This window comes from Lytechinus pictus, chromosome 16, assembly GCF_037042905.1.
Source record: "Lytechinus pictus isolate F3 Inbred chromosome 16, Lp3.0, whole genome shotgun sequence".
Lineage (NCBI taxonomy): Eukaryota > Metazoa > Echinodermata > Echinoidea > Temnopleuroida > Toxopneustidae > Lytechinus > Lytechinus pictus.
The window spans coordinates 21,921,312-21,944,898 of record NC_087260.1 but is presented as its reverse complement, the minus strand read 5'-3'; the positions used below and the strand labels follow the sequence as shown (position 1 = coordinate 21,944,898).

At 36.3% G+C, this 23,587-nt stretch overlaps 2 protein-coding genes across 3 annotated transcripts in view; one reads left to right on the top strand and one right to left on the bottom strand.

The window, feature by feature from the left end:
- Positions 1-12,029, top strand: part of LOC129278662 (GRIP and coiled-coil domain-containing protein 2-like) — a 35,808-nt gene extending 23,779 nt beyond the window's left edge. The window contains exons 21-28 of the mRNA XM_064111721.1: positions 1,227-1,358; positions 1,764-2,020; positions 2,608-2,710; positions 3,893-4,111; positions 5,503-5,736; positions 6,184-6,327; positions 6,782-6,890; positions 7,836-12,029. Of these exons, the coding sequence (XP_063967791.1) occupies positions 1,227-1,358; positions 1,764-2,020; positions 2,608-2,710; positions 3,893-4,111; positions 5,503-5,736; positions 6,184-6,327; positions 6,782-6,890; positions 7,836-7,909 (1,272 nt within the window). The 3' untranslated portion in view covers positions 7,910-12,029. The remainder of the gene's footprint in view (positions 1-1,226; positions 1,359-1,763; positions 2,021-2,607; positions 2,711-3,892; positions 4,112-5,502; positions 5,737-6,183; positions 6,328-6,781; positions 6,891-7,835) is intronic.
- A 493-nt stretch (positions 12,030-12,522) lies between these two features.
- On the bottom strand, positions 12,523-20,095 carry LOC129278530 (zinc finger HIT domain-containing protein 1-like). 2 transcript variants are annotated; one of them, XR_010296167.1, is made up of 5 exons: positions 19,973-20,085; positions 17,088-17,255; positions 15,687-16,274; positions 14,756-15,107; positions 12,523-14,157 (listed from the first exon to the last, which is right to left on the bottom strand). XR_010296167.1 is itself a non-coding variant. In XM_064111722.1 (5 exons), the coding sequence occupies exons 1-5, from the start codon at positions 20,007-20,009 to the stop codon at positions 14,136-14,138; spliced, it is 483 nt and encodes a 160-aa protein (XP_063967792.1). In that variant the 5' UTR covers positions 20,010-20,095; the 3' UTR covers positions 12,523-14,135. The 2 variants fall into 2 exon arrangements, 1 of the variants encoding a protein (XP_063967792.1); XM_064111722.1 differs by having other exon boundaries at positions 14,756-14,836; positions 16,100-16,274; positions 19,973-20,095.
- Positions 20,096-23,587: the final 3,492 nt, after the last annotated feature.

Genomic DNA, 23,587 nt, shown 5'->3' with positions numbered 1-23,587 from the left:
TCAAATCAACAAGCCGGAGCTTACAAGATGGGACAAGCCAAGTTGGCCACAAAAATCAGGTTGGTTATTGATTAGTTAAATAGTTCTTCATGGTCAGGCGGAATTATTTAATCAACTAGCCGAAGATTACAAGATGGGATATAAGATGGAATATCAGAAACTCAAAGATCAGTTTAGTCATCAGTTAGTTAAATAGTTATCACTTGGTTAGTTGGTTAGCGAGTTATTATCCGATATGGAGAGGAAGAGGGAGAGCAGAGGCTATTCTTTATAATAATAATAATAGCTGGATTTATAAAGCGCTTTTTGCCAGAGGATACAAAGCGCTGCTATTATTACCCCGGCTTTAGCTTGAGCTACCATCACCAGTGCTCAGTGCATGCAAGGAATTCATCCTGCCTTATAGTTATAAGGAATATCTTAATGAACAAGCTAATGATTACAAGATGGCCCCGAGAATCGGAACTCAATGATCAGGTTATTCTTCAAAGAATTGTCTTGGCCCTGTATGATAAAGCTTAGTGATTTATCATGGGGCTGATAGATATGATTGATTGCACACACAGACCTGCCAACCAGTACGTTTTTGCAACCAAAATACGGCAGTACGTTTTTTCTTTGAAAAATACGTTTTTTTTTTTACTAAATCGTAATTTATTGAGAAAAATAATCTCTATATATGTCTCTATTTCATAAAACGTACACAAATATGGTTATTAGATCAATGTAATTTCAGGTAACTTTTTTTTTTTTCAATCATTTTGTTAAAACCAGGGTGAAGATATACACATATTTAATGTTTGTTTTTTTCATCTACAAGAGCAGTGCGCATTTTAGCTTGCATGCAGCTTGAGCGCCGCAATGAGCGAGTGCGCCAAGCATTTTATTATGAAATACACTTTTTTGGGGGAAAATACAGTTTTTTTATCACAGAATACAGTTTTTCATTCCCAGAGGTTGGCAGGTCTGCATATTTATCTCACACGGTAAAAATACTGATTTTTTTTGTCAAAATACTGATTTTGGGGGATAAGAATACTGAAAATGCAAAATACAACTTGGCAGCTCTGCACACGGTAATCAGTGCAACCAATCGTACAAATCGGTCCTACGATCAATCATAAAACTTCATGTAACAGGGTCCTGATGTCTGTAATTGGATTATCATTCATTGAAATGATGTTATGAGTATTGCAATCAAATGCTTCTCTGTTTGTGTTTCTTAGATGCGTACATCCATCGAGGCAAACATGAGGGCAGTGCGGAGTCTGGAACAGAAGACTACCATGCTACAGGAAGATCTCCACCTAGCTCACAGTGAGCTCACTGCATGTCAGGCCGAGTTTGACAGCTATAAGGTAACAATCATTTAAAGTGTGTCCTAGGTTTTTTGGTGAATGAAAAGAATTTCTGGAATTGAAATTCCTTTGTCAGATAGACATGAAATACAATTATTTGTTTTGGTATAGCAACACTAAAAAGAAAGTCAACCATGAAACAAAGGTTTAAAGAACTTTGTTTGCCTTAACCTGATTTGCCCTAGTGAAACCTAGCGCCTTTTTTTCTAATGACTCCATTCATCATAGGTGGTTGCCAGAGGCATTGCTATTATTCAAATATGACCAAAATTAGATGTACTTACTGATTCTAATTTTTATACATTTTTGTATTCTTGCAAATAAAGTTGACAAAAATTTTCCATATCGTAACCAGAGGACACTTGTACCTAGACAACCCTTTTCTTCTCTCTCTCCCGACCTCAGGTCAGAGTTCATAGTGTCCTCAAGCAGCAGAAGACGAGGGAGACCAATCCTGTTACCATGGCGATGGATGCGAGGGAGAAGGAGGAGTCAGAAAACATGATCCAAGCCCTGAGGAGCAAGCTGAAGGAGACGGGAGATAAGATGGTTGCCTTGACGACGGAACATGAGTTGTTACAAGGAGAACACGATCGTCTTTTGGCGAGACACAGTGAGATGATACAGGATATGGAATCTAATGAAGCTGCAGGAAGAGATAGGTAACTTTATCAATCATATTACCTACTATCTGATCCATTTGAATTTCCTTCAGCAAGAAAGTAGTCCATATTGCTGCATTCAACCCCAGTGAGGTGAATTGGTATTTAGCAGGAATATATTCCATCAAATGCAGCTGCTCTGCATGTTAGAAGCTAGGGTAATTATGCTACATTATTGTATAGCACTTCTGATGAAGTATGTGTTGGTGCTATATAAACAAGTATGATTAATCTTTCCCTATAGTGGTATAAAGCATTTTTTTGCATTGCAGAGTTAATGATACCAAATCTTGGCCGTATGAAAAACTCCATTGAAATCAGTGTAAATTTGTATTGTTTCAAACCGCTATGATCTTATTAGGTATTCATTTGACCATACCTTGGACCACTATGAACCAATTTATGTCAGTTTTGGTATGAGGATGTTTTTCAACATTCTTTACCATAATATGGGGATGAAGATGCTAAAATACACAAAAAGAAAATTGATGTCACACTTTTATACTCTATAGAATTATCCAGTATTATTAGGACTTTTTTCTAATGATGTTGATTGATTAAGTTGTTTATTTTAATTTCTTTATTAGGTTAGAGAAGCTTCGTATTGAGAGCCACAGTAGGAGCATAGAACACACTGAATCCATCAAAGAATTAACTGCACAGAATGAGGCTTTGACTTCATCATTTAAGGTAAACTATCATGTTATAGTAGATGGTACATATTAAGGCCACCGCACACCTTACGACTGTTCGCGATCCGATTTTGGAACAAATCGCATTTTGCTCATTTTCTAAAAGTGTGAATGGAACATATAATTTTCTTCGAGGTTTAAATTAATTGAAAGAATACTAATATAACCATTTTGAAAGATTGCAAGCCTTTATTTCGGAGTAAAGGCCAAATTAGTTTCAAATCGTGGCCAATCGTACGACTGCTATGACGTAATTACGACTAGATATTAAATTCGCTTTTATTCTAAGAAGGATGATAGCATAGTCACAAATTTGAACATAGGTATTTGTACGATGATTTAAAAACATTACACAGTAAGATATTCCAAGTCTCAATGTTAGCATCAAAGTCTACTACATTTTATTCTGAAATCGGGTCGCAGACCAATCGTAGGGTGTGCGGTCGCCTTTAAAGAGTTGCATAGGAATGGTGATGCTTTTGGGTAGTGAGGCATGGTGTTTGAGTGAAAATGAGATGGGGAGTTAGGGGAGGAGAGAGAGAGAGCAAAGTTGAGAGTGATGTGTGGTGTGAAGTTGATGGATAGGAAGAAGACAGAGGACTTGATGAAGGTGTTGGGTCTGGAAGGAATGGTGGACTGGTTGGTGAAGGCACATGGGGAATGTTGGTATGGGCATGTGCTGAGGAAGGATGATGGGCATGCGTAAAAAAGGGCTTCTGGGATTGAATCGGGGGTTCGATGAAGAGGAGACGGCCAAAGAAGAAATGAAGAGAAGGGGAGTTGGGTTAAGAATGCACTGCATCGTGCACAGTGGAGGATGTCGTAAGGGTAATTGCTGCAAGTATGAGGTGAAACCGACTACCTCCATTGAAACGGGACAAATTCCGGTTGGTGAACCGTAAAGCTGTTTGTATAAAGTTATGAGCAACTTTATGAATGACTGGTGATCCTTTCTTGTGGTAAATGATACACACCAAATCTATATTGATGTTGATATAGCACCTAAGACAGGTTCATCAGTGTTTCGTAAAGTCGCACTTATCTTAGGAACAGCTTTATGAAACACCCAACAAATTTAAAACTTTGGACTGCTCACTGAGTGACTGAATAACATGTTGGCTACATGCTTGGCTGGTTATTAGTTCTTGTTGTCACAGATTTTCTTTTGTTCGATGATTAGGTTCAAATGAGGCAGCTGCAGGATGATCATCACCGAACAACGGAAAGCTTACAGCGCCAGCTAGAGTCCACCGAGAACCAGCTTTACCGAGCCCAGAAGGAGATACAGAGGAACAACAGCATGGTCATCATCCCGACACGTACCCCGGTGGAGACGAGTAAAGAGAGCCCTCTGGAGTCAGCTATTAGAACAGTTCATGGAGAGAGAGAGCAGGCTGAAGTATGTTCTGTATAAGCTGTAGATTTTGTGGTGGTTTTGTTTTTGCTAGTTTTGCATGTCAAACATGGCAAAAAAATAATTTTATTTACTGCCATCCCTGCACATGAAACCAGGATTGTTAAAAATATTTCATGAATGCTCTGATTGATTGCACATGAAGCCAGGATTGTTAAAAATATTTCATGAATGCTCTGATTGATATAAGTACATGTTAGCTTTTACATTTTCTCTTATACAGTATTAGGAAAATAACACGTATGCTAAGTTCTGTACTAGATTTCTGATATGATAGTATTTAGTTAATCATGACTGAAGATTTTCCTAGTTCTAAAATGTAGCCTGCTGTAAACTTTATTCACAGTGGCCCGTATTCTGAAGTCGGGTTTAACTTAAACTCAGGTTTAAAGTTGCGGTTTAAGTATGGACAGCCAATTGTTACATAAATCACTAACAGTAGGGATATAATATTTCAGCTCATTTGGCTCTCAAATCATTCATAATTGTCTAGGGAGTATATATAGATTATTGTCTTCACCATCGATGAATCAGGAAAGAGCACAGCAAACATAAGAAACGTACAACTTAATAAAAAAATTTGATACTTTTGGCTGTCCATACTTAAACCACAACTTTAAACCTGAGTTTAACTTAAACCTGACTTCAGAATACGGGCCATAAGCTTCAGTACATGAGATTGCAGTTTGTGTCTCCTCTAATCTATCCTCCTGAGATGTTGTATTGGTAAATTGCTGTTGTCTACTCTCTGTTTGGTCTCATGCCACATGGTCTAGTCCTAGTTTTACAACCAGGGGGGTGTTTCACAAAGATTTAAGTATGACTTAAGTCGCACTTAAATGCCGACGCGTACATGATATACAACGTGCGATCTCATTGATAGATACGTAATAGTGCGCGTCCTCATGACAGGATCTGACCAATGCGGTCAAGACTTTCATACCGTACGCAACTCGGAATTTAAGTCCGACTCTAAGTCATACTTAAATCTTTGTGATACACCCCCCAGTTCTTCTAATAACCATTTGATCTATTTACCATTTTGTCTAATTTACGCTTAATCTGTACTCATTTTGTGTAATATCCAGTCTGTCAAACACCATCTTGTCTACTGTATACGGTTAAATGAAGTGTTCATGAACCAAATTTTCTTTTGTCAGAGAAAAAAAATAAACGAGGAGGAAATAATAGCAAATAGTTATCAGACTAAATGTGAAAGTGTAGTGTCAACGAGACGGCAATTAGACCAAATTGAGAGTAGACCTAATGGGTTTAGCCCTTGTGGTATTAGACTATCTTAGAAGTAGACCAACTACTTGGAGACTAAGTGAAGATAAATATTACAATACTGCTTTTGCATTTGTTTATCTTACCAGGGTATGGAGCACACGGATGCCGAAGCACCGCCCAATAAGTCGCACCCCTCCCTTCCACCAATCAGCATGCAGAGTCCCACGCAGGCTCCGACCTCGGTACCCTTCGCACAACTCCTATCATCACCGACCGATGACCGGCAGAGCATCTTCAGTGCGGTCAGCTCCACGGCCGAAGAGGAACAGTTGAAGAACCAGTTGACTGCTGCTCAGCATAGAATTGACCACTTCACAGAGGTGAGTGTTCCTTTTGACCTGATACTACACCTGGGAGTAAAACTCAATCAATCAATGAATATGATCAGTTTACCAACAATCGGCAACCGGAATCTACTCTTTACACTAATCGAATGTTCGCCAGATGTTGATTACTGATTTTAGACATCTGACTATTAAAAGTATATGTCTATGATATTTTACAACAAAGTAAAATTCTTGCACAGGTCAGAACATTAAACTAAGATGGACAATTGGTATACACTCAGTTATTTAACAAATCTTGGACGAAAGCGGATTTGGATTCATCTGCGGTACATGTAACTCATCATTGTTATGATATTTCAGTATTTCATATCATGCAGACCTAATTGATATACTTCTACAATCTTATTCCAAAGATATAAGGATAATCAGAGAGCCATTCACGGCCGTTTTATTCCATCTTTTCTTCTCTCCTAAATATAGATAACAGGAGAAAACGAAGCAGCCATTCTAAGGTTGACGGAACAAGCAAAGGTCTTAAAGGAAGAGATCAGGAGATTAGAAAGAAACCAGGCCAGGGAAAACGCAATCTCAAACATGGAATACCTGAAGAATGTTGTACTCAAGGTAAGAGTGAATTAAAAGGCTAACAATCCATTGAGGCTTGCATCTTACTTGATTATGCTTGTTATCAGGGATGAAATATAAAGAGCCTTGGAAACTCAAAAAGGAGCCCTGGATTATCCCATTCATTACAATGTGAAAGCTTGTCCAAAATTGCAGATTTCGGCAGTAAGTTGTGAAAAGTAGCCCCGCTAACGAAAACAAATAATACACATGTTTACGTTTATGGATGTTAATGCAGCCATCTCAATTCTTTACAATGTCATGCCTATCGCTCCATCGTAAAAACCCTTGAGTAAGCTGCCTCACCATTGACGCTTACTGACCTGTGCATTACTTATATGATTACCACATCCCTCAGATGGGATATAAAGCAGCCAGCCACATGATTACTGTCTCCTAGCATTACCCAAGAATGATCACCATATTCCAATATGTTTTTTCCCCTTCCAAACAGTTCATATCTCTGCCTCAAGGCGATGAGAAGGGTCGTCTTATACCGGTCTTGAAGACTATGCTGAAACTCAGTGATACAGAAATCAAGCAGCTAGCTACTATCGCCCAAGGTATGTATCTCCTCAGACTCAATTACTAAGGCTGTCTTTCATAAAGCTGTACATACATGTATCATGTAGAGGCCTCCACACACCTTACAACTGGTCCACGATTCGATTTTGAAACAAATCGCATTTTGCTTATTTTCTGGAAATGTGAATGAAAAGTACTTTTAACTTGAGGTTCAAATCAACTCTATATAACAATTTTATATAATTGCAGGCCTTTATTTTGGAGTAAAGGCCAAATTTGTTTCAAATCATAGCCAATCATATAATTGCTGTGAAGTAATTACAACTAAATATTCCATTTGCTTTTATTCTAATAAGATTTGAACATAAGTATTCATACGATGATTTGTTTTATGCAGTAAGATGTTTCATGTCTCAATATTTGCATCAAATTTAATAACGCTTTATTTCCAAATCGGGTCGCAGGCCGATTGTAAGGTGTGCGATGGCTTTTGTGCACGACTCTATGCAAGACTAGTGACCCTTTCTCGAGTGCTGATTCAGATTCTTGATCTCTCTCGTTCACATCAGCTATATTTGAATTCCAATCTTTGTAAAATAAAGTTACATTGTGTATTGGACCAAAAGCAAAACAATTCCTTTTAATTCGGGGTAAACCCCTCGGCCCTCCTGCACTTTATTTCTATATATCTTCTTATTCTTTTTTTTTGTTCTAAATAAACAATTTTCACATCTCATCGTATGATATCATGAAAAGCTAGCATGAATTTTTTTTCAAATCTGGTTCTTCTGAGCCAGGGCATCAAATAGATACACAGGAGAAATTTGATACTTGCTTCCCCACCTCTCAAGCCGAACAGTTTCAATTGAATTCCTGTACCTAATGAGTAAGAACAAGAAGGAAAGCTGTTACTGTTGAATTGTACAATTTAATTTATTTTTATTTATTTATATTTTCATTTCATTTTTTTTTTTAATGTACAGGTGACGAAGCTACACAGAAGTCTGGCTCCCAAGCTGGCTCGTATCTCCATCGATGGTCGGGTGGTCTACTATAGTCACATGATCAATGGTCAGGTGGTCTCTTATGATCACATGATCAACATTCCAATGCTCCTTCCCCCAACCCAGTTTTATCTTGCCTTCGGGGTTTCTCAGAGGGGGCATGATAGCTCAGTCGTTACAGCGGTGGTTTTGCAATACGGTGACCGAGGTTCGATTCCAATTTGGTGCTCTGGTGCCCTTTGGCAAGGCATTTATCCCCATTAATAGGTTCTTCGGAAGGGACCTTAAGCCTTTGGTCTTCTGGGTGCTTACTCACAATCATTCATGCTTTCTTAACAATCAGGTAGAAATAATCACCAACACCACCACTTAAAAATCCTCTGATTTTGGCATGCAGAAGGGACATTTTGTAATAAGTGAAGTCATGAAGTATCACAAATAGCTTTTGGGCTCTTTGCAGATTGTTACGGATGTATTCATTTATGGATGATTCTTATGCATTTCATGTGTTCCATGGAATATGTATTTGGCTGGGCACAGGGTGACTCTTCAAACTGTGCAATACCAGTTATTCTATCACTCTTATACATTATACGTATACATGTATATCACATAATTTGTTGCTAGGTCAGGGATGCCTTTCCATGTTCTAAGATCATAATGCCTCTCAGAGATTTTTCTATTACATGTATTTGCTGTACCCTGTATAGTCATAATGCCAATTACTTAAAAATATTTTTCATTTGTTTAGATTATTTGGAAGAAAATAGAGAAAACTTAATTTTCTGTTATTTTCATTTTTCATTTCTATTACTACGTGACTTGAAATGGATTAACTGTGATAAATTTGCAAGAATGAGACAACTGTTGAAGTAAACAGTTTGCTATTCTTGAAGATAATTGTGATTATAGGTATTCTTGGTTTACCAACGCATGATAAATTATTTATATTGATATAAATATTTGAGTTTATTTACAATCAGATGAATTTTTATGATATAATTTGGTCACTATGCCAAAGGGCTTTCTGTTGTTGAATGTATATGACATGTAATTAATCAGCTTTCTGTAACTTAAGACTTTAATATATAGAAGTGCTTTTTGTATCATTATGACCTGAATGTGAGTGGTGCATTATGGGCCACTTTCAGAACTCCGGTTTGACTTGAACCATCTTTTCAGTCATCTTTTCACTATGGGTTGCCAAATGTGATGCAAATGTTCACAGCTAGATGATAAATTTATCATTACATTCGGCACATTTGGCACACACTTAGACCGAGGTGTAAGATCAATTGTAGTTCAGAATACAGGCCTATGTGTTTATATTGTGTTGCAAATATTGTTAGAAGTAACCCTGTATAATAATGCCTTAGGAATATCAAATTGTTGTTTCTTGGAGCTTATCATAACCAGCTGGTGTGTATCGATGGACTGTTCATTCTGGGGAGCATTCCATCAACGTTTTCATCCGACAAGTTGTCAGATCTGACAACTTTATTTGATTTTGATTGGCTGAGAAACACTGTTACTATGGTAACTGTCTGATAAAACAGAACTTGTCGGATAAAGCATTTGATAAGTCCTTTCATGAAATGCTCCCCAGGTGGCATATTTTACACAGATATGCCAATGTTATCTATGGTTTAAAGTTGTGACACAACTATGGAAAGCCAAGTGTGACAACTTATTTTGTTGTATTTATTCATCTTCTCCATATTTGCTATTATTTTTTATCTTCGCATTAATGGTCATGAAAATCATTAGCAGACAGTGGTTTGAGTACCGAAAATGCTGATAATTGAATTTTGTTTAGATATATATGGCATGCGCCACAGTTGGCTTACCATAGTTAGATCACTGTTTTAATCCACGTGTTAACATTGTACGCCTTTGTTTATTTCTGTGTCTAAGTTTTTGTCATGTAATGGCTTAAAGCCTATTTTTAGTTTTGGTAAATCCTCTCAAAAGAGCCTATCACTGTTCCTAACCATTATTGGATTATATGAATGAAAGTGCCCCAAACAGTTATGGTGTGAAGAATATAAACTAAAATGTGTCTTATTGGATAAATTTACAAAAATCATTTCCATTGGGTCCCCTATGAAAAAAAAATCTGCATATTTATGTTTGTTTATATTAAACCCCTTTTCAAACATGGAGTTGGCTGAAAATTTCAGGATGTAAACTTTGTCAGTAGCTTTCTAATATCCATTTACTTTCTGGGGTGGGTGCGTTGTGGTCTAGTGGTTCTGACTCTCCTTTCAAACAAAGGGTTGTGGGTTCGAATCCTAGCCATGGCAAGTTTTCCTTCAGCAAGAAATTCATCCACACTGTGCTGCACTCGACCCAGGTGGGGTAAATGGGTACCGGCAGGAAGTAATTCCTCATAAAGCTGTGCACACCAGAATCGGTAGACTAGCTTAGCCGGGTAATATAGAAGCGCCTTGAGCACCTAGCAAGGTGGATAAGTGCGCTATACAAATCCTATATTATTATTTATTATTTTCCAATATTCATTTACTAAATCTGTAAAATAAGTGCTATATGGGTTATAATAATAAAAATAAACATGGATGAGAGAGGGTGCTAGGTGCCACATTCAAACTATAGCAAACAGACAAATTTACATTCTAACAGTCAAAAACACATACAATAAATCCTACACTTTATTTTGTGTAATATTGGAAAGTAAGACGATACTCGAGTCTAATTCATATTACTGACCCTTTATCAAAGATTAAGAGTCAGGATTTTATATATAAGTTGCAAATTATCTCTTTAACTTTGTCCAAATTTTCAAGAAATTCTTTCAGGGCTGAACTAGTGCATAATGCTAAGAATCTTTTGTTGTATATGATTTATTTTTTCAAAAAATGTATATCAAAATTAAAAGAAATTATCATTTTCTTTTTTTAATTAAGCAGCTGTCATTTGCTGTACAAATATTTGATCTATTTTAAACAAAAAAAATTGTCACAATGTATAGTAACCATATTTTTTTAGTTTGATATCATATTGATATTTTTTTATTATCAAGTCTCTAATTTGGTTAATGAAGACTTCATGATGGAATGAATGAAGTTAAGGAATGCTTTCTTTGTTTTTAATACAAGGGGGTGTTTCACCAAGAGTTAAGTGTGACTTAAGAGTCCTGCTTAAATACCAAGGCACACATGATATTCAATGCATCGTCTGATCGACGGATATGTGGTAGTGTGTGTTCGGTGTACATGATGTGACCAATGGCGTGATGCGTTATATAACGCATGCAACTGAATTTTAATTGTGACTTTCATCTTTGTGAAACATCCCCCTGAGGGGTGTTTCACAAAGATTTAAGTATGACTTAAGTCGCACTTAAATGCCGACATGTACATGATATGCAAAGCGCAATCTTATTGATCATTACGCAGTAGTGCGCATCCATTTTCCATGATCTGACAAATGTGATGTCTTTTATACCAAACGCAACTAGGGATTTAAGTGCGACTCTTAAGTCACACCTACATCTTTGTGAGACATCCCCCAGATCAGTTCACTCGTATTTAAGCTACGATCAAGGCTCTATTGGGCTCAGATATGTTCACCAACTTGGGTACCTGTACCTGCTTTAGCTGGAAATAGAATATACTTTGTCCTGATTGTTTTTGCAGAATTAAACAATCTATCAACATCCTGCATTGTGTAATCTTGCATGAGGTATTGTACTGAAACGTCACAAGTCATCATGCGACCACTTTATTTGTTTTTTTATGTTTTAGATGTAAAGTTAAATTAGATTTTGTTTGTCATTTGAAGTAAATGCCTTAAGTTCTGTTGTATCGTTATTTAGAAGTTTGATTTCATTTTACATTCCACATTTTAGCCAATACCCAACTGAGTGTTCTAAATGTAACTTACAACATTAAAGAATTTGGGGCATTTGATTGAATTTTGGTGTTATGAGATCCAGATCTCTTTGTACCTTTATATGTCTGCTTTAGGGGGTAAACTTTATCTTAATTTGTGTTATACTGATTTTACAGCATTGACTTCTGTACACATAACTAGAATATACAAGGTTTTTTTTAGTATGAACTTTCTTGATTTCTAATTTTCATCACAGTGGATAATAAAGAGACCTATTTTTCTATGAATTTCTTTCTACTGAAATAAAACAATCAAGTAGAATTGTTAATGTACATGTAGTCTTTTGTTTTTATCAGCAGTACGCTTTGGTGTATACCATAGGGGGAAAGTATCCCAAAGTATGGAGGCAAGTGAAAAATCAAATCAGTTTTTTCATGTTAACCATGTACAGGTGGGTGTTTCATAAAGCTGTTTGTAAGTTAGGGGTGACTTTACAAACGACTGGTGATTCTTTCTTAGGAGCTACATCAGCACCAATGTAAATTAGGATGTGTATCATTCTCATAAAAAAAAAAACACCCACCAGGTAAGAGTCGAAGCTTTTGCGACCACAAAAATCTGTTCGACTTTGAAGAGGTATTCAATACATTTTTTCATACTCTTGTTTTAAAAAGTTGCTTCATCTTGGGTGAATATTCTTCTTCGGTAAAGTCGACTTTGCATGTTTACCAATTAACTTACATTTTGATTTTCAAGTTACACTGATTATTCAAATACATATGAGCAAATAAACAGAAGAGTCACTCGATGGAAATGATTTTACTGATTTTATTTAAAAAATATAATCTCTGAACAAGATGAAACACATGTACCATAACATTTCCATATCTAATACACAATAAGACACAGAGGCTTTAATAGGGGGTGTTGCTAGAAATATTTGCAATGAACTATAAATTTTGTTTTACAATTGATGAATCAATTTCAACTAGAAAATAACTTCAAGTTTACCTTTCTTGTTGGAAGAGGCAGATCTGGGCCCCGTCTTACAAAGAATTCTTAGAATTTCATTGTGCAAACTAACTGTAGACAAAATTATGACATCGGTGGATTTCCAAACAGTTGAGGTTGATTGGATCAATCGTAACTCTTTGTAAGATTGGCCCCAGAAATCAATTTTGTAATCAATTGCAAGACATATGATTGATTTGGGACCCCACAAATAGATTTGCAATTGATCAAAAGTATCTCCAAATGCCCCATAAGTAGTTGGAAAAGGAGACTTGGAACTGAAACATCAACCAGTCCCCGTAACACAAAGCTCTGCGATGAATAGCAAATATGAAAGAACGCTTCTGATTGGTTACTGGTCAGTATTTTGAGCCAAATGCACGTGTAACAATGATCTTGATTGGTCAGTTCATTTAGCGATTGATCGCTAATCTTTGTGTTACGCTCCCCAGAATTCCCAAACATCATCTAGGTCATCTCAAATTGAGCTCTAAATTGAAGGGAATAAATATTGGACATATATGACCTAAGCACAAGCAGATGAATACAGCTCAACTGGGATCAAAATCAATTTCAAATCATTGGAGGATAAGCATCTAAAATGAAAAGCTCGTTTCAAATTTTTTTAAATAAACTTCTAGCTACCTACATGTAGAAAGATGGCACTCCATTACAAGTATTTTGTGTACCATATTGTAAGGGGCCACAATATTTCTGTTCTTTGCATACATGATTATCAGTTCACCGCCCTTGCGTAATCTGCACCAGGATTAGATAGCATTAATCAAATACAATTTGACTCCTGCAGAATCGTCAAGGAACTATTTCTGTTGCTAATTTGGAGTATCGACCAGAGCCGACAGAACAAGCCAGCGCTGGTGACGGTAGTCACCTATTGTGCTATAATAGTTTCTGTGATAAATTTACTAAACACATTTCAGAAATTGATAAAAGTTATTATAAATCTTGCTGTTAATACCAAGTTCTAATGAAATACACCTTGTTCACGTATCGAGAGGAAGATATGATCCTTACAGTCAACCTCTGTAAGATTCCTATTGGTGTAACGGTAGCCTGTATCTTGCTGTTGCAAATGAGTTCTTTGACAGAGGCCAACTGGGCATTGTATGTGTGCCTGTAATCCAAACTTTATAGAAGAAGTTACAAAATGATGCAAAGATTCATGCTTCAAGTTCTGGTTACGTCATTCAGACAGCGACGTTACAGGTCAGCCCCATACATATTTCATCATACCGGATTGATACACGTCTGTAAAAACTTTATTATACATGCACACAGCCAGCCCTGCTCTTATCTCGTTGCATGCAAGACACGATCCTAGTATCTCAGGGCAGACATGATCCTTGCAGTCGAGCTCTGTAAGATCGCTATCGCTGTATGTTCTCTATGCTCACATCATGCTGTCCACTTTAGACACCTACAACAGAAGAAAACAGACAGGATATTGCATCTGAAGCGAAAATTGTGTATTAATCTCGAATCAAATCATTCTCAACAGGTTCATAGTCATCAATGAAAATAATTAATTTTCAAGCAAAATTCTGATTCTGTTACGGTAACTCCCGTAAGAACTCGGCAGGACAGCTTTTTGCTGGTAAACACCATGCTGGTATTCAACCTATTACATAGGAAACATTTTACCTAAATTAATCAGGCATAGTGCCTGACCTTATGGAAGACAGAAAGTACTCTCAGGTATTTTAAGTGGAGACAATAGCAGAGAGGGAAATCGAACTCACAACCTTACTATCATTAGTCCAATGCCCAAACCACTTGACCACACGACCCTTATTATTTTGAAGATGACCATACAGTAAGAGGAAAATTGTAAGTTTTCAAACTTGAAAAACCGAATCATTTTGTAACTGATTACTACAATGTTCAACCCTTACCATAATGCAGGGGAAATAATTTCAACCATCTTACATATTTGATATGGCTATAATTGTCATTGCATTTCTTCTTCATTATAAAACCCTTTAACAGATAAAAATAAATAAATAAAAGTGCTCTACCTTGTATCTAGATGAGTTCCTAGACATTTCACACAGCAGTATCGAGCTCCACAAGCAACACAAGTATAGTTAGAGGGGAATGTGTGAGAAGTTAAGGAAAAATACATTAAAAATGCATGAAAATGGTACAACAAATTGCATAATTAAAAATACAGTTAATGGCCAAGTCAATTCTAGGGGGACCATAGAAATTTATTCGACTGGGGAGAAATTGGACTTAAAAGAGGTATCATGTTTTGCATAATTGGGTGTAATTTCTTCTACTTTATGTGGAAGGTACCTGTATTTGAAACTAATACATCTAATAACATTCCTATATTGATTCTGTTTGGAACAAAAGAAGCAAATTTGACTTAAAGGGATGGTCCGGGCTGAAAATATGTATATCTTAATACATAGAGTAGAATTCACTGAGCAAAATGCCGAAAATTTCATCAAAATCGGATAACAAATAATAAAGTTATTGAAGTTTAAAGCTTAGCAATATTTTGTGAAAACAGCCGTCATGAATATTCATTAGGTGGGCTGATGATGTCACATCTCCACTTTCCGTTTTCTTATATTATTACATAAAATCATAATTTTTTCATTATTTCATACTTGTGTGAATAATATGTCTCCCTTTTAATGAAATAAGTTGCAGCACTAAATATCTAATGCACTAAATCAGTTCTCAATCCAATTTTTCTAGTTCTTGGAGGAAAAAATTTGAATAAACCTAATTTTACATAATAAAATACAAAAGAACAAGTGGGGATGTGACATTATCAGCCTACCTAATGAATATTCATGACGACTGTTTTCACAAAATATTGCTAAATTTAAAATTCAATAACTTTGTTATTTGTTATCCGATTTTGATGAAATTTTCGGCATTTTGCTCAGTGAATTCTACTCTATTTATTAAACTACAAATACTTTCAGCCCGGACCATCCCTTTCAATTCTTACCTGAAGAGGTAAATAATAGATTTTGGAACCTGGTCTGAAAAAAAAAAATCACTTTGGTCCGTATTCTGAACTTTTGTTTGATTTAATCTTGAATCTAACATTCAGGGAACAAAAATAATAACCTGAAATAAGAACTACCAACAGACAAAAAGGCATACAAATTGCTACAAATAATAGCTTGAATTACAGATTATACAACTGTAGGTAATAATAATAATATTGACTGGCACTAATTTTCAGGAGAAACCACACCTACAATTCCCTCAGTAGACTTTTATTGTCCTCATCAAGACTCAGGCAATATGAGACTGCTTTGGGAAATATATGTGGTATCTACACCAAAGCCAGTCAATATTACATTAGTATAATTCAAATGATAATAACGAAAGGATATCCACAGACAGCACAAAATTTCCTCTGCGGTTCGGACGAGGGCGGTACACAGCACGTCAAGTAGTTTGGAGGCTCATTCATACTTAGCTGTTCTTCCTCGACTAGCATGTGAAACGTCTTTCTAAATCTCTGCTTGAAATGATCTCCTCTCTTCTTTCTTTTCTTCGTGGTAGGAGCTTGACAGAAGAAATAAATCAGAAAAACATGATTTTCATAATCCACTTCAACATGGTTTACAGCAAACCGGAGTCAAAAACTTTAAACGCTGTTAAACTGCTATTTTGTCAACCCTTTTACCACATGGGGAAAAAAATCCCAGGAGTTGCTTGAAAACCAACTATTCACATCTTTATACTAATGAAATGCCTTTCTACCATCTTGATTTCCTTTAAAGTATTTTGATTTAATTGGAAACTACCTTTTTATATGTTGACTCTGAAAAATCAGTTTCTGGGATACAATTCGTTATTGGACTAATATCACCATGAGACCAGGGGCCCGTTGCAGAAAGAGTTGCGTTTAAACGCAAGCCAAAAAATCAATCGCAAGTCCAAAATGTGCGCTGTTGATTGGTTGAAAATCAAGTTGCGCGTGATTTTTAGAGTTGCGATTGATTGCAACTCTTTCTGCAACGGGCCCCAGATCAGATTCTGGTGAAGCAAACATTTATACTTTATAGGCAAAACAATTTATTTTCGTGTCAATCAATGGCAAATCCAAGAATAATTCATCTTTCATTTTGAACTGATATGTTTTTTGGTTCACTTTCTTTTCAACTTAAAAAAAAGTTGAAGTATCTCCAAGATGGAGTCACCAGGCATTGTGGATAAAAGATAAAAGTAATTGACTTGCACTTTACCAATTTATGGTAACCATGAAATGAAAACAATGAATATTTGTAGTATATCATTTTACGATAAGAAAGGGTTACCACTTTGTAACTTCAATAATGCCCCCTCCCCCTGGAATTTTTGTTTTTATATACTCACTATCTTCATTGGAATCAAACTGAGGTAGTTTCTTCTTTAGTAGGACCAGGTTAGCATGTGGGTCCTCCTGAAAGTTGTCCTGTTCAAGTGCTTCCAGCTGACGTCGCAATCGCTTGGCTCGGGTGAAGGAGTCAAGAACTCTCCTCTGAGCTATCTCCTTCTGTCGACCTGTATTAAAACCAGAAGAAATAAAGTTGGCAGTCAGAGACTTTGCTTCAAGTTAGACATGCTTAAAATCTGAGATATGAGGTACTGAAGTGATGCATGTACATGTATTCCATTGCACTGTGATGCACATAAAGACGGATATAAAGGATTTCCAATAGGAGGGGCAAATATCGATTTATCAAATTACTTGATCTTTATTTTCTCGGGGTTCTTAAAAGTGATTTTGTAATTAAAAGTCAGATTTCAATAATCAAAACGCAAAGAACTAGATCTATTCATGTTTATACAAGTTTAAAATCTAACCATCTGCATCTACTACTAGGCTAGACTGATAAATCTGCTGTTTCGTCAGAGGTTTTTCAACATTTTCTGATTTTTTTTTCCTCCTCCCACAGACAAATTATGGCCATTGCGCTCGTAATAGTGGAGCTCCACCAATGCCCTAACTACATCGTCTAAGGAGAAAAGGGTGCACTGGTGCATCCTCCTCGATTACTCCTAAATTTTATTTTTGGATGAGGGAAAAAGGAAGAAATAATAAAGATAAATTTATATTAAATACAATCAGCTTACCACCTTTCCGAAAAATAGCAATTTTTTAAGACAAACTGATCATGATCAGCCAGGATCGCTACAGCTGAGCATGCGGACGCGCCAGTGGATTGGCTGGCACGTTCGTATGCTCAGCTGTAGCCTGTAGCTGCGCTGGCAGAGATCGAAGAAGAACCTGGCTGATCCTGATCTGTAGTGTTTGTCATCAAAATTCCAGCATACACCAGGTATTTTTCAAAAAGGTGGTTAGCTGAATATAATATAAATTCATCTTTATTTCTTCCCCTTTCCCTGTCAAAAAGTAAAATTTTGAGGGTGTGCCAGTGCATGCAACCTTTTCTCCATAGACATAGTCAATAGACGCTGTCTGTAGTGTAGTTGAATTGAAATTGAGAGACGTCGGTGGAGCTCCACCACTGGCCTTGACCTTGGCTTGATGCCACTTAAGCCCAGGGCCAACTGGGCGGTGTGGCGTGCACCTGTAATCCAAGCTGTGGGGAAGTTACAAATTGATGCAGAGGTTCGAGCCCTGGTCACGTCTTTCAGATGGTGACGGTCCCAGATGTAAATAATCATATCTGTTTGATACACGTCTGACAAAACTCAAATACACACACACCTGGCAATGTCTTAGTCTTACTAGTTCATGTGCCACATACTCACTCAGACCACCATGGCTTTGAAGTTTTAACTTTTGACTTTTTGTTTGGATGATAAAACTTATAAAGAACAAAACAGAGCTTCAACTTCAAAAGAAGACATTAAAAGTAGCCTACGGCAAGGCTCCACATTAACTTTTTTTGGTGGTGGCCCGTTCGGGCCACCAAAATCTTCAAATAATTTTTTTTGGTGGCCCGAAAAATATAAAGAAAAACATTAAAAATGAATAAATGGGTATAAATGGTTTAACCACTGTAAAAAAAATGAAAGAAAATAATAAAACGGCAAAAAAAAGTGTGAGAAAATTCCTTCCCTAAATTTGCCAAAATGTTGGAAAAATTCACATTTCATGCCTTCCCAAAGTATTTACTTTCTCAAGAGTTGTTAAGAAATCATTTATAAACAAGAAAGAAAGTAACTGTCTGTTTATTTTTGGCTAGAAAAGACCGGAAAAGACACAGCTTCGAAAGAAACCAAGTAACAACATACATACAAATGCACATGTGGGACTGTGATGTACTCACCTATGTGTTTTTATGTGTATTATTTTCATTTGGAAATCGGTCTTTTTTAGTCAAAAGAGAGGTCATGATTCCTCTTTTTAATGCTTGCAAATAATCAGGATACACCAGATTTTAGCAAAAAGGTCTGTAGAAGGGCATTTCATTGGTGTAAAATGTGACTTTGACTTGGATTTTCACAGTTCTGTGGAAGATTTCTTAGCAGCAACATTTCGTATTGCAGCTCCCTAGGCCCTGAGTCTGAATAGGCTGCTAACGCACAGCTGCTTCAAGCATGCAAAGCTCACGCCAGCCGGCCGGCGCAGCCGGCTGGATAAAAGCTACTTAATGCTATAGCGGTAGGCCAACTTTGTGTGTGTGTTTGTGTGTAGATCAACAAAAAGGGCGCATGACGAACTGGCTTGCAATTTGAATTGTAGAAAGTTGATAAATGCGTGCAAAATGGGGAGAAAAATTGCGCTATTCTGAAAATTATTGGTTACCCGATTCGGGCCACCAAAACTTAATATTTTTTCATAAATGGTTGCCCGAGGTGAATTTCTGGTGGCCCCGGGCCACCGCTAATGATGTCGAGCCTTGCCTACGGTAGATCTAGGCCTACCCCAATTCAATTGATAATGACAATGTTATTGTTGATGATCATGGCGACATGGCAACAATTGCCAAAAATCAGTCTCATGCATGTCAAAGACAAAGGACATGACCAATGTTTGCATAATTGCATTTGTCTCATGACACGATAAGTGTCCAATCCAATGGCAATGATAATGGGTGTGCATAATGCATAATGCACACCCCGACAGCGGAACAAGAGAGATTGCTACCGCAAGACATCAGGCCAAACTTTCCGCTCAACTCCAGTCACTGCAGTCGGACGGCAAGGCGTCAGTTGTTCACCCAATTCAAGCGATATTTGGACAGAAATGAGTGTTTCACATTAGTGTTATATGATTTATTGAACTGCATAACTTGCCCAATTCTTACCTGATTCTCTTGTTTGTTCTTTCGACGGCATTTTCATGATTTTGACTGGTTATGGTCAGATGGCGCAGAAAAATGAACAGAATGTTACACTGTATTATACACCAAAGTAACGTAGAGGGCGTCAACATTTTTTTTTTTCGGTCGGTCGCGTCGAGTATTATGATTCCATGCGTTTCACAAAACTCGTAAATTAGTTTAGTTTACTTTAGTTTACTCCAACGATGTTGTAGGACTAAGCCTGTTCATCGATCAAAGTAGAATGTCTATTGCTGCTCTCCTTCAGACAAAATTAGGTGTGCTACTTATGTTGGCAGGGAGGGGTGGCAGGGGTATCGTAGACAGCAAAAAAAATTCCATTAAATTAAGATTATATAAGCCTATATTTTTTTTAAATGCAATAACAGTTTAAAGCAACTGAAATCATTCTATTTTTTTATGATAGTAAACAGTTATAATAAATATATTTTTTTAAGTCTTTATGAAATGGGACGTAGGGAGCGGGACCGGGGGAGGGGCCCGGGGAGGGGTTGATTATAAATATTATATTTTCAATATTAGTTTTATCATTGTTTTATCATTATTGTTAGTATCTTCAATTGAAACCTCAGCAATGAGGCACCCGTGAAATAATGAACATTCTGGTCAGTATGCCGGAAGTGGGTGATATCACCCACTCATCGCTAATCTGTAATAATATATGAAATATTTTAATCAATCAGTAGTGAGGATCTCCACAAAATCGCAATATCATGATCAGAGGAATCGACTATCACTGAGGGTCAAAATGATGATAATTATATATTTCGTACAAATACAATTGAATAAAGATTTTAAAATAACGTGTGTGACATCATCGCTTCCTTTATTCGCATACCGCCAATGATGTTCAAATCACTGTTTTTTTTTTTTTTTTTTTTTTTTTTTTGGGGGGGGGGGGGAGTGGTGTTGTAAGCGAAATTAAAGACTTTCTAATTTTCCATCCATTTCTTTTGCAGTGTAATGTTTGTTTCATTAATTTTTATTAGGGACAATTTTTTTTGTTTGAATGGACTTGCCACTTAAAAATAATATTAATAATAACAATATGCAACATAATTGTTTAATTGCACTTATAATACAAAAGAACCCAACGTTGGTAGTTGTGTAGAAGGGGGAAAACTGAAAAGTTTGAACGAAATCGGCCGGTAGGTGCATAAGAAACTTCTTTTTAAAATGTTTTATTAATTCACTTTTAAAGTAAATCTAGAGCATCTGTAATCAGTAACTGTTCAGTATATTGTGGAAAGTGACACTTTCGGATACCTGTCTTTCGTCTGATGATGATAATCACATATAGTAGTTTTCTTCGGGGTATATCATCCCGTTGAGGCTTTAATTAAAGAAAAGACAACAAAAAGTACAGATGTGCCGTTTTCGATATTGATTATTAATAAAAATTTGAAAACTTGCGATTCGCGCTCACATTATTATTTACCAAGATAAAAGAAATATGTATCGTGTTTCTTAATACCTACAAAGTCCTAAAAGTGTTAATTTTCAGGTCATTGTATAAAAAATCGTGTTAGCATTCAAAAGATATATTTTTTACCAGTTACTTAGGCATCATTGTGCATGATGGCAAATATTTCGTATAATATCAAACAAATTCAGCTCGGATAAGCTGTTTAATTACATTAAGTTCACGATAACAAAAAGCTATAAAATGTCCCATTTTCAGGTCAGTTTATGAGAAAAAAAATGACAGGGACTGGTTTGAAAGTGGGGGGGGGGGGAACCATGCTCCCAAACCTTATTGTGATATTTACGTTTGTAACGTTTGTTTTTTAAAAAAGTTAGGTAACGTGGTCTCTGCTTAAAGGACAAGTCCTCCCCAACAAAAAGTTGATTTGAATAAAAAGAGAATAATCCAACAAGCATATGACATTAATTTTTTAAGTTTCGCTTGATTTAAAAAAAATAGATATATGCACATCCCGGTCGGGATGCAAATGAGGAAACTGATGACATCACTCACTCACTATTTCTTCTGTAATTTATACATACATGAAATATTCTAATTTTCTCCTCATTGTCCTGTGAAATAAAGTTTTATTTCTCTCTGAATAATGTGGAATTACCATTGTTTAATATTCTATGATTCAGTCAAGTTGGTCCTTATTATGTAAAATTGAAATATTGTATAATTAAAAAAAAAGAAATAGTGAGTGAGGGACATCATCGATTCTTTAATTTGCATGTGACTAAATTGTGCATATAGCTATTTTGTGAAAAATAAGCGAAACCGAATGTCATAACTTTCATATTTTACATCCGATTTTGATGAAATTTTCAGCATTTGAAGAAGAAGAAGTAGAGAAGAAGAAGAAGTGAAGAAGAAGTAGAGAAGTGAAGAAGAAGTAGAGAAGAAGAAGAAGAAGTGAAGAAGAAGTGAAGAAGAAGTGAAGAAGCCAGAAGAAAAAGAAAGAGGAGGCGAAGGAGGAGAAGAAGGGGGGAAAGGAGGAGGAGGAGGAGGAAGACCGTGTTTGGTGCGCTTTAAGTCATTAGGCGACAATATATTCCAACCTCTTTAAGCATGTTAGTTTTTTATACTTGATTATTGAAATGAAAAAGTTTGAAAATAGAAATGAATAAAGTTCAATAAACAGAAATAATTATACAATGAACGGGAACAAGGAAACACAGAAAAATAAAAAAAAATAATAAAAGAGGAAAGTCGAGAACTAACAAATAAAAGACACTTTAGAAAGAAAAAGTAGGATAAGTGATTAAAAAAAAGGAATGATAGACATACAGGCCTATTTTAGTAAGCAGGACCGGATCCATGATTTCCAATACTGTGAGTTCTTAAATAAAAGCAGAAAGGGGGGAGGAGGGGGTTTTCAATCTCGAATGAAGGTGATGTCACAAGAAATATAGGCCCTATATATCCCATACACTTTCCACTTCAAATATTCGATTGACTCTTAAAGGACAAGTCCCCCCCCCCCAAACCATTAGTTGATTTGAATAAATAGAGAAAAATCCAACAAGCATAACACTGAAAATTTCAACAAAATCGGATGTAAAATAAGAAAGTTTTGACATTTTAAAGTTTTGCTTAATTTCACAAAACAGTAATATGTACATCCTGGTCGGTATGCAAATGAGGTGACTGATGACGTCATCCACTCACTATTTCTTTTGTATTTCATTATATGAAATATGAAATATTCTTATTTTCTCCTCATTGTCAAGTGAAACATAGATTAATTCCTCCCTGAACATGTCGAATTAGCATTTTTTAATATATGGTTCAGTCAAGTTGGTCCTTATTGTCAAATCTGTAAAAAATGAAAAATTGTATAATTCAAACAATAAAAAACAAAAGACATAGTGAGTGATGGACATCATCGACTGTCTCATTTGCATGTCACTGAGATGTGCATATAACTGTTTTGTGAAAAATAAGCGAAAGTTTAAAATGTCATAACTTTCTTATTTTACATCCGATTTTGATGAAATTTTTAGCCTTTTTCTCGTTGGATTTTTCTCTATTTATTCAAATCATCATTTTTCTGGGGTGGACTTGACCTTTAAGGCCGGGTGCAGGGGAGCAGGGGGCACGTTTCGGGTGTG

Bases quoted from the DNA above. Each gene is read 5' to 3' on its own strand.
- LOC129278530 (XM_064111722.1), bottom strand. From the start codon at position 20,009: ATGAAAATGCCGTCGAAAGAACAAACAAGAGAATCAG. The intron at 17,256-19,972 runs GTAAGAATTGGG...GTTTTAATACAG, and splicing joins AGAACAAACAAGAGAATCAG to GTCGACAGAAGGAGATAGCT. The intron at 14,837-16,099 runs ATATCCTTTCGT...AACTTCTCACAC, and splicing joins AAATTTTGTGCTGTCTGTGG to ATTCCCCTCTAACTATACTT.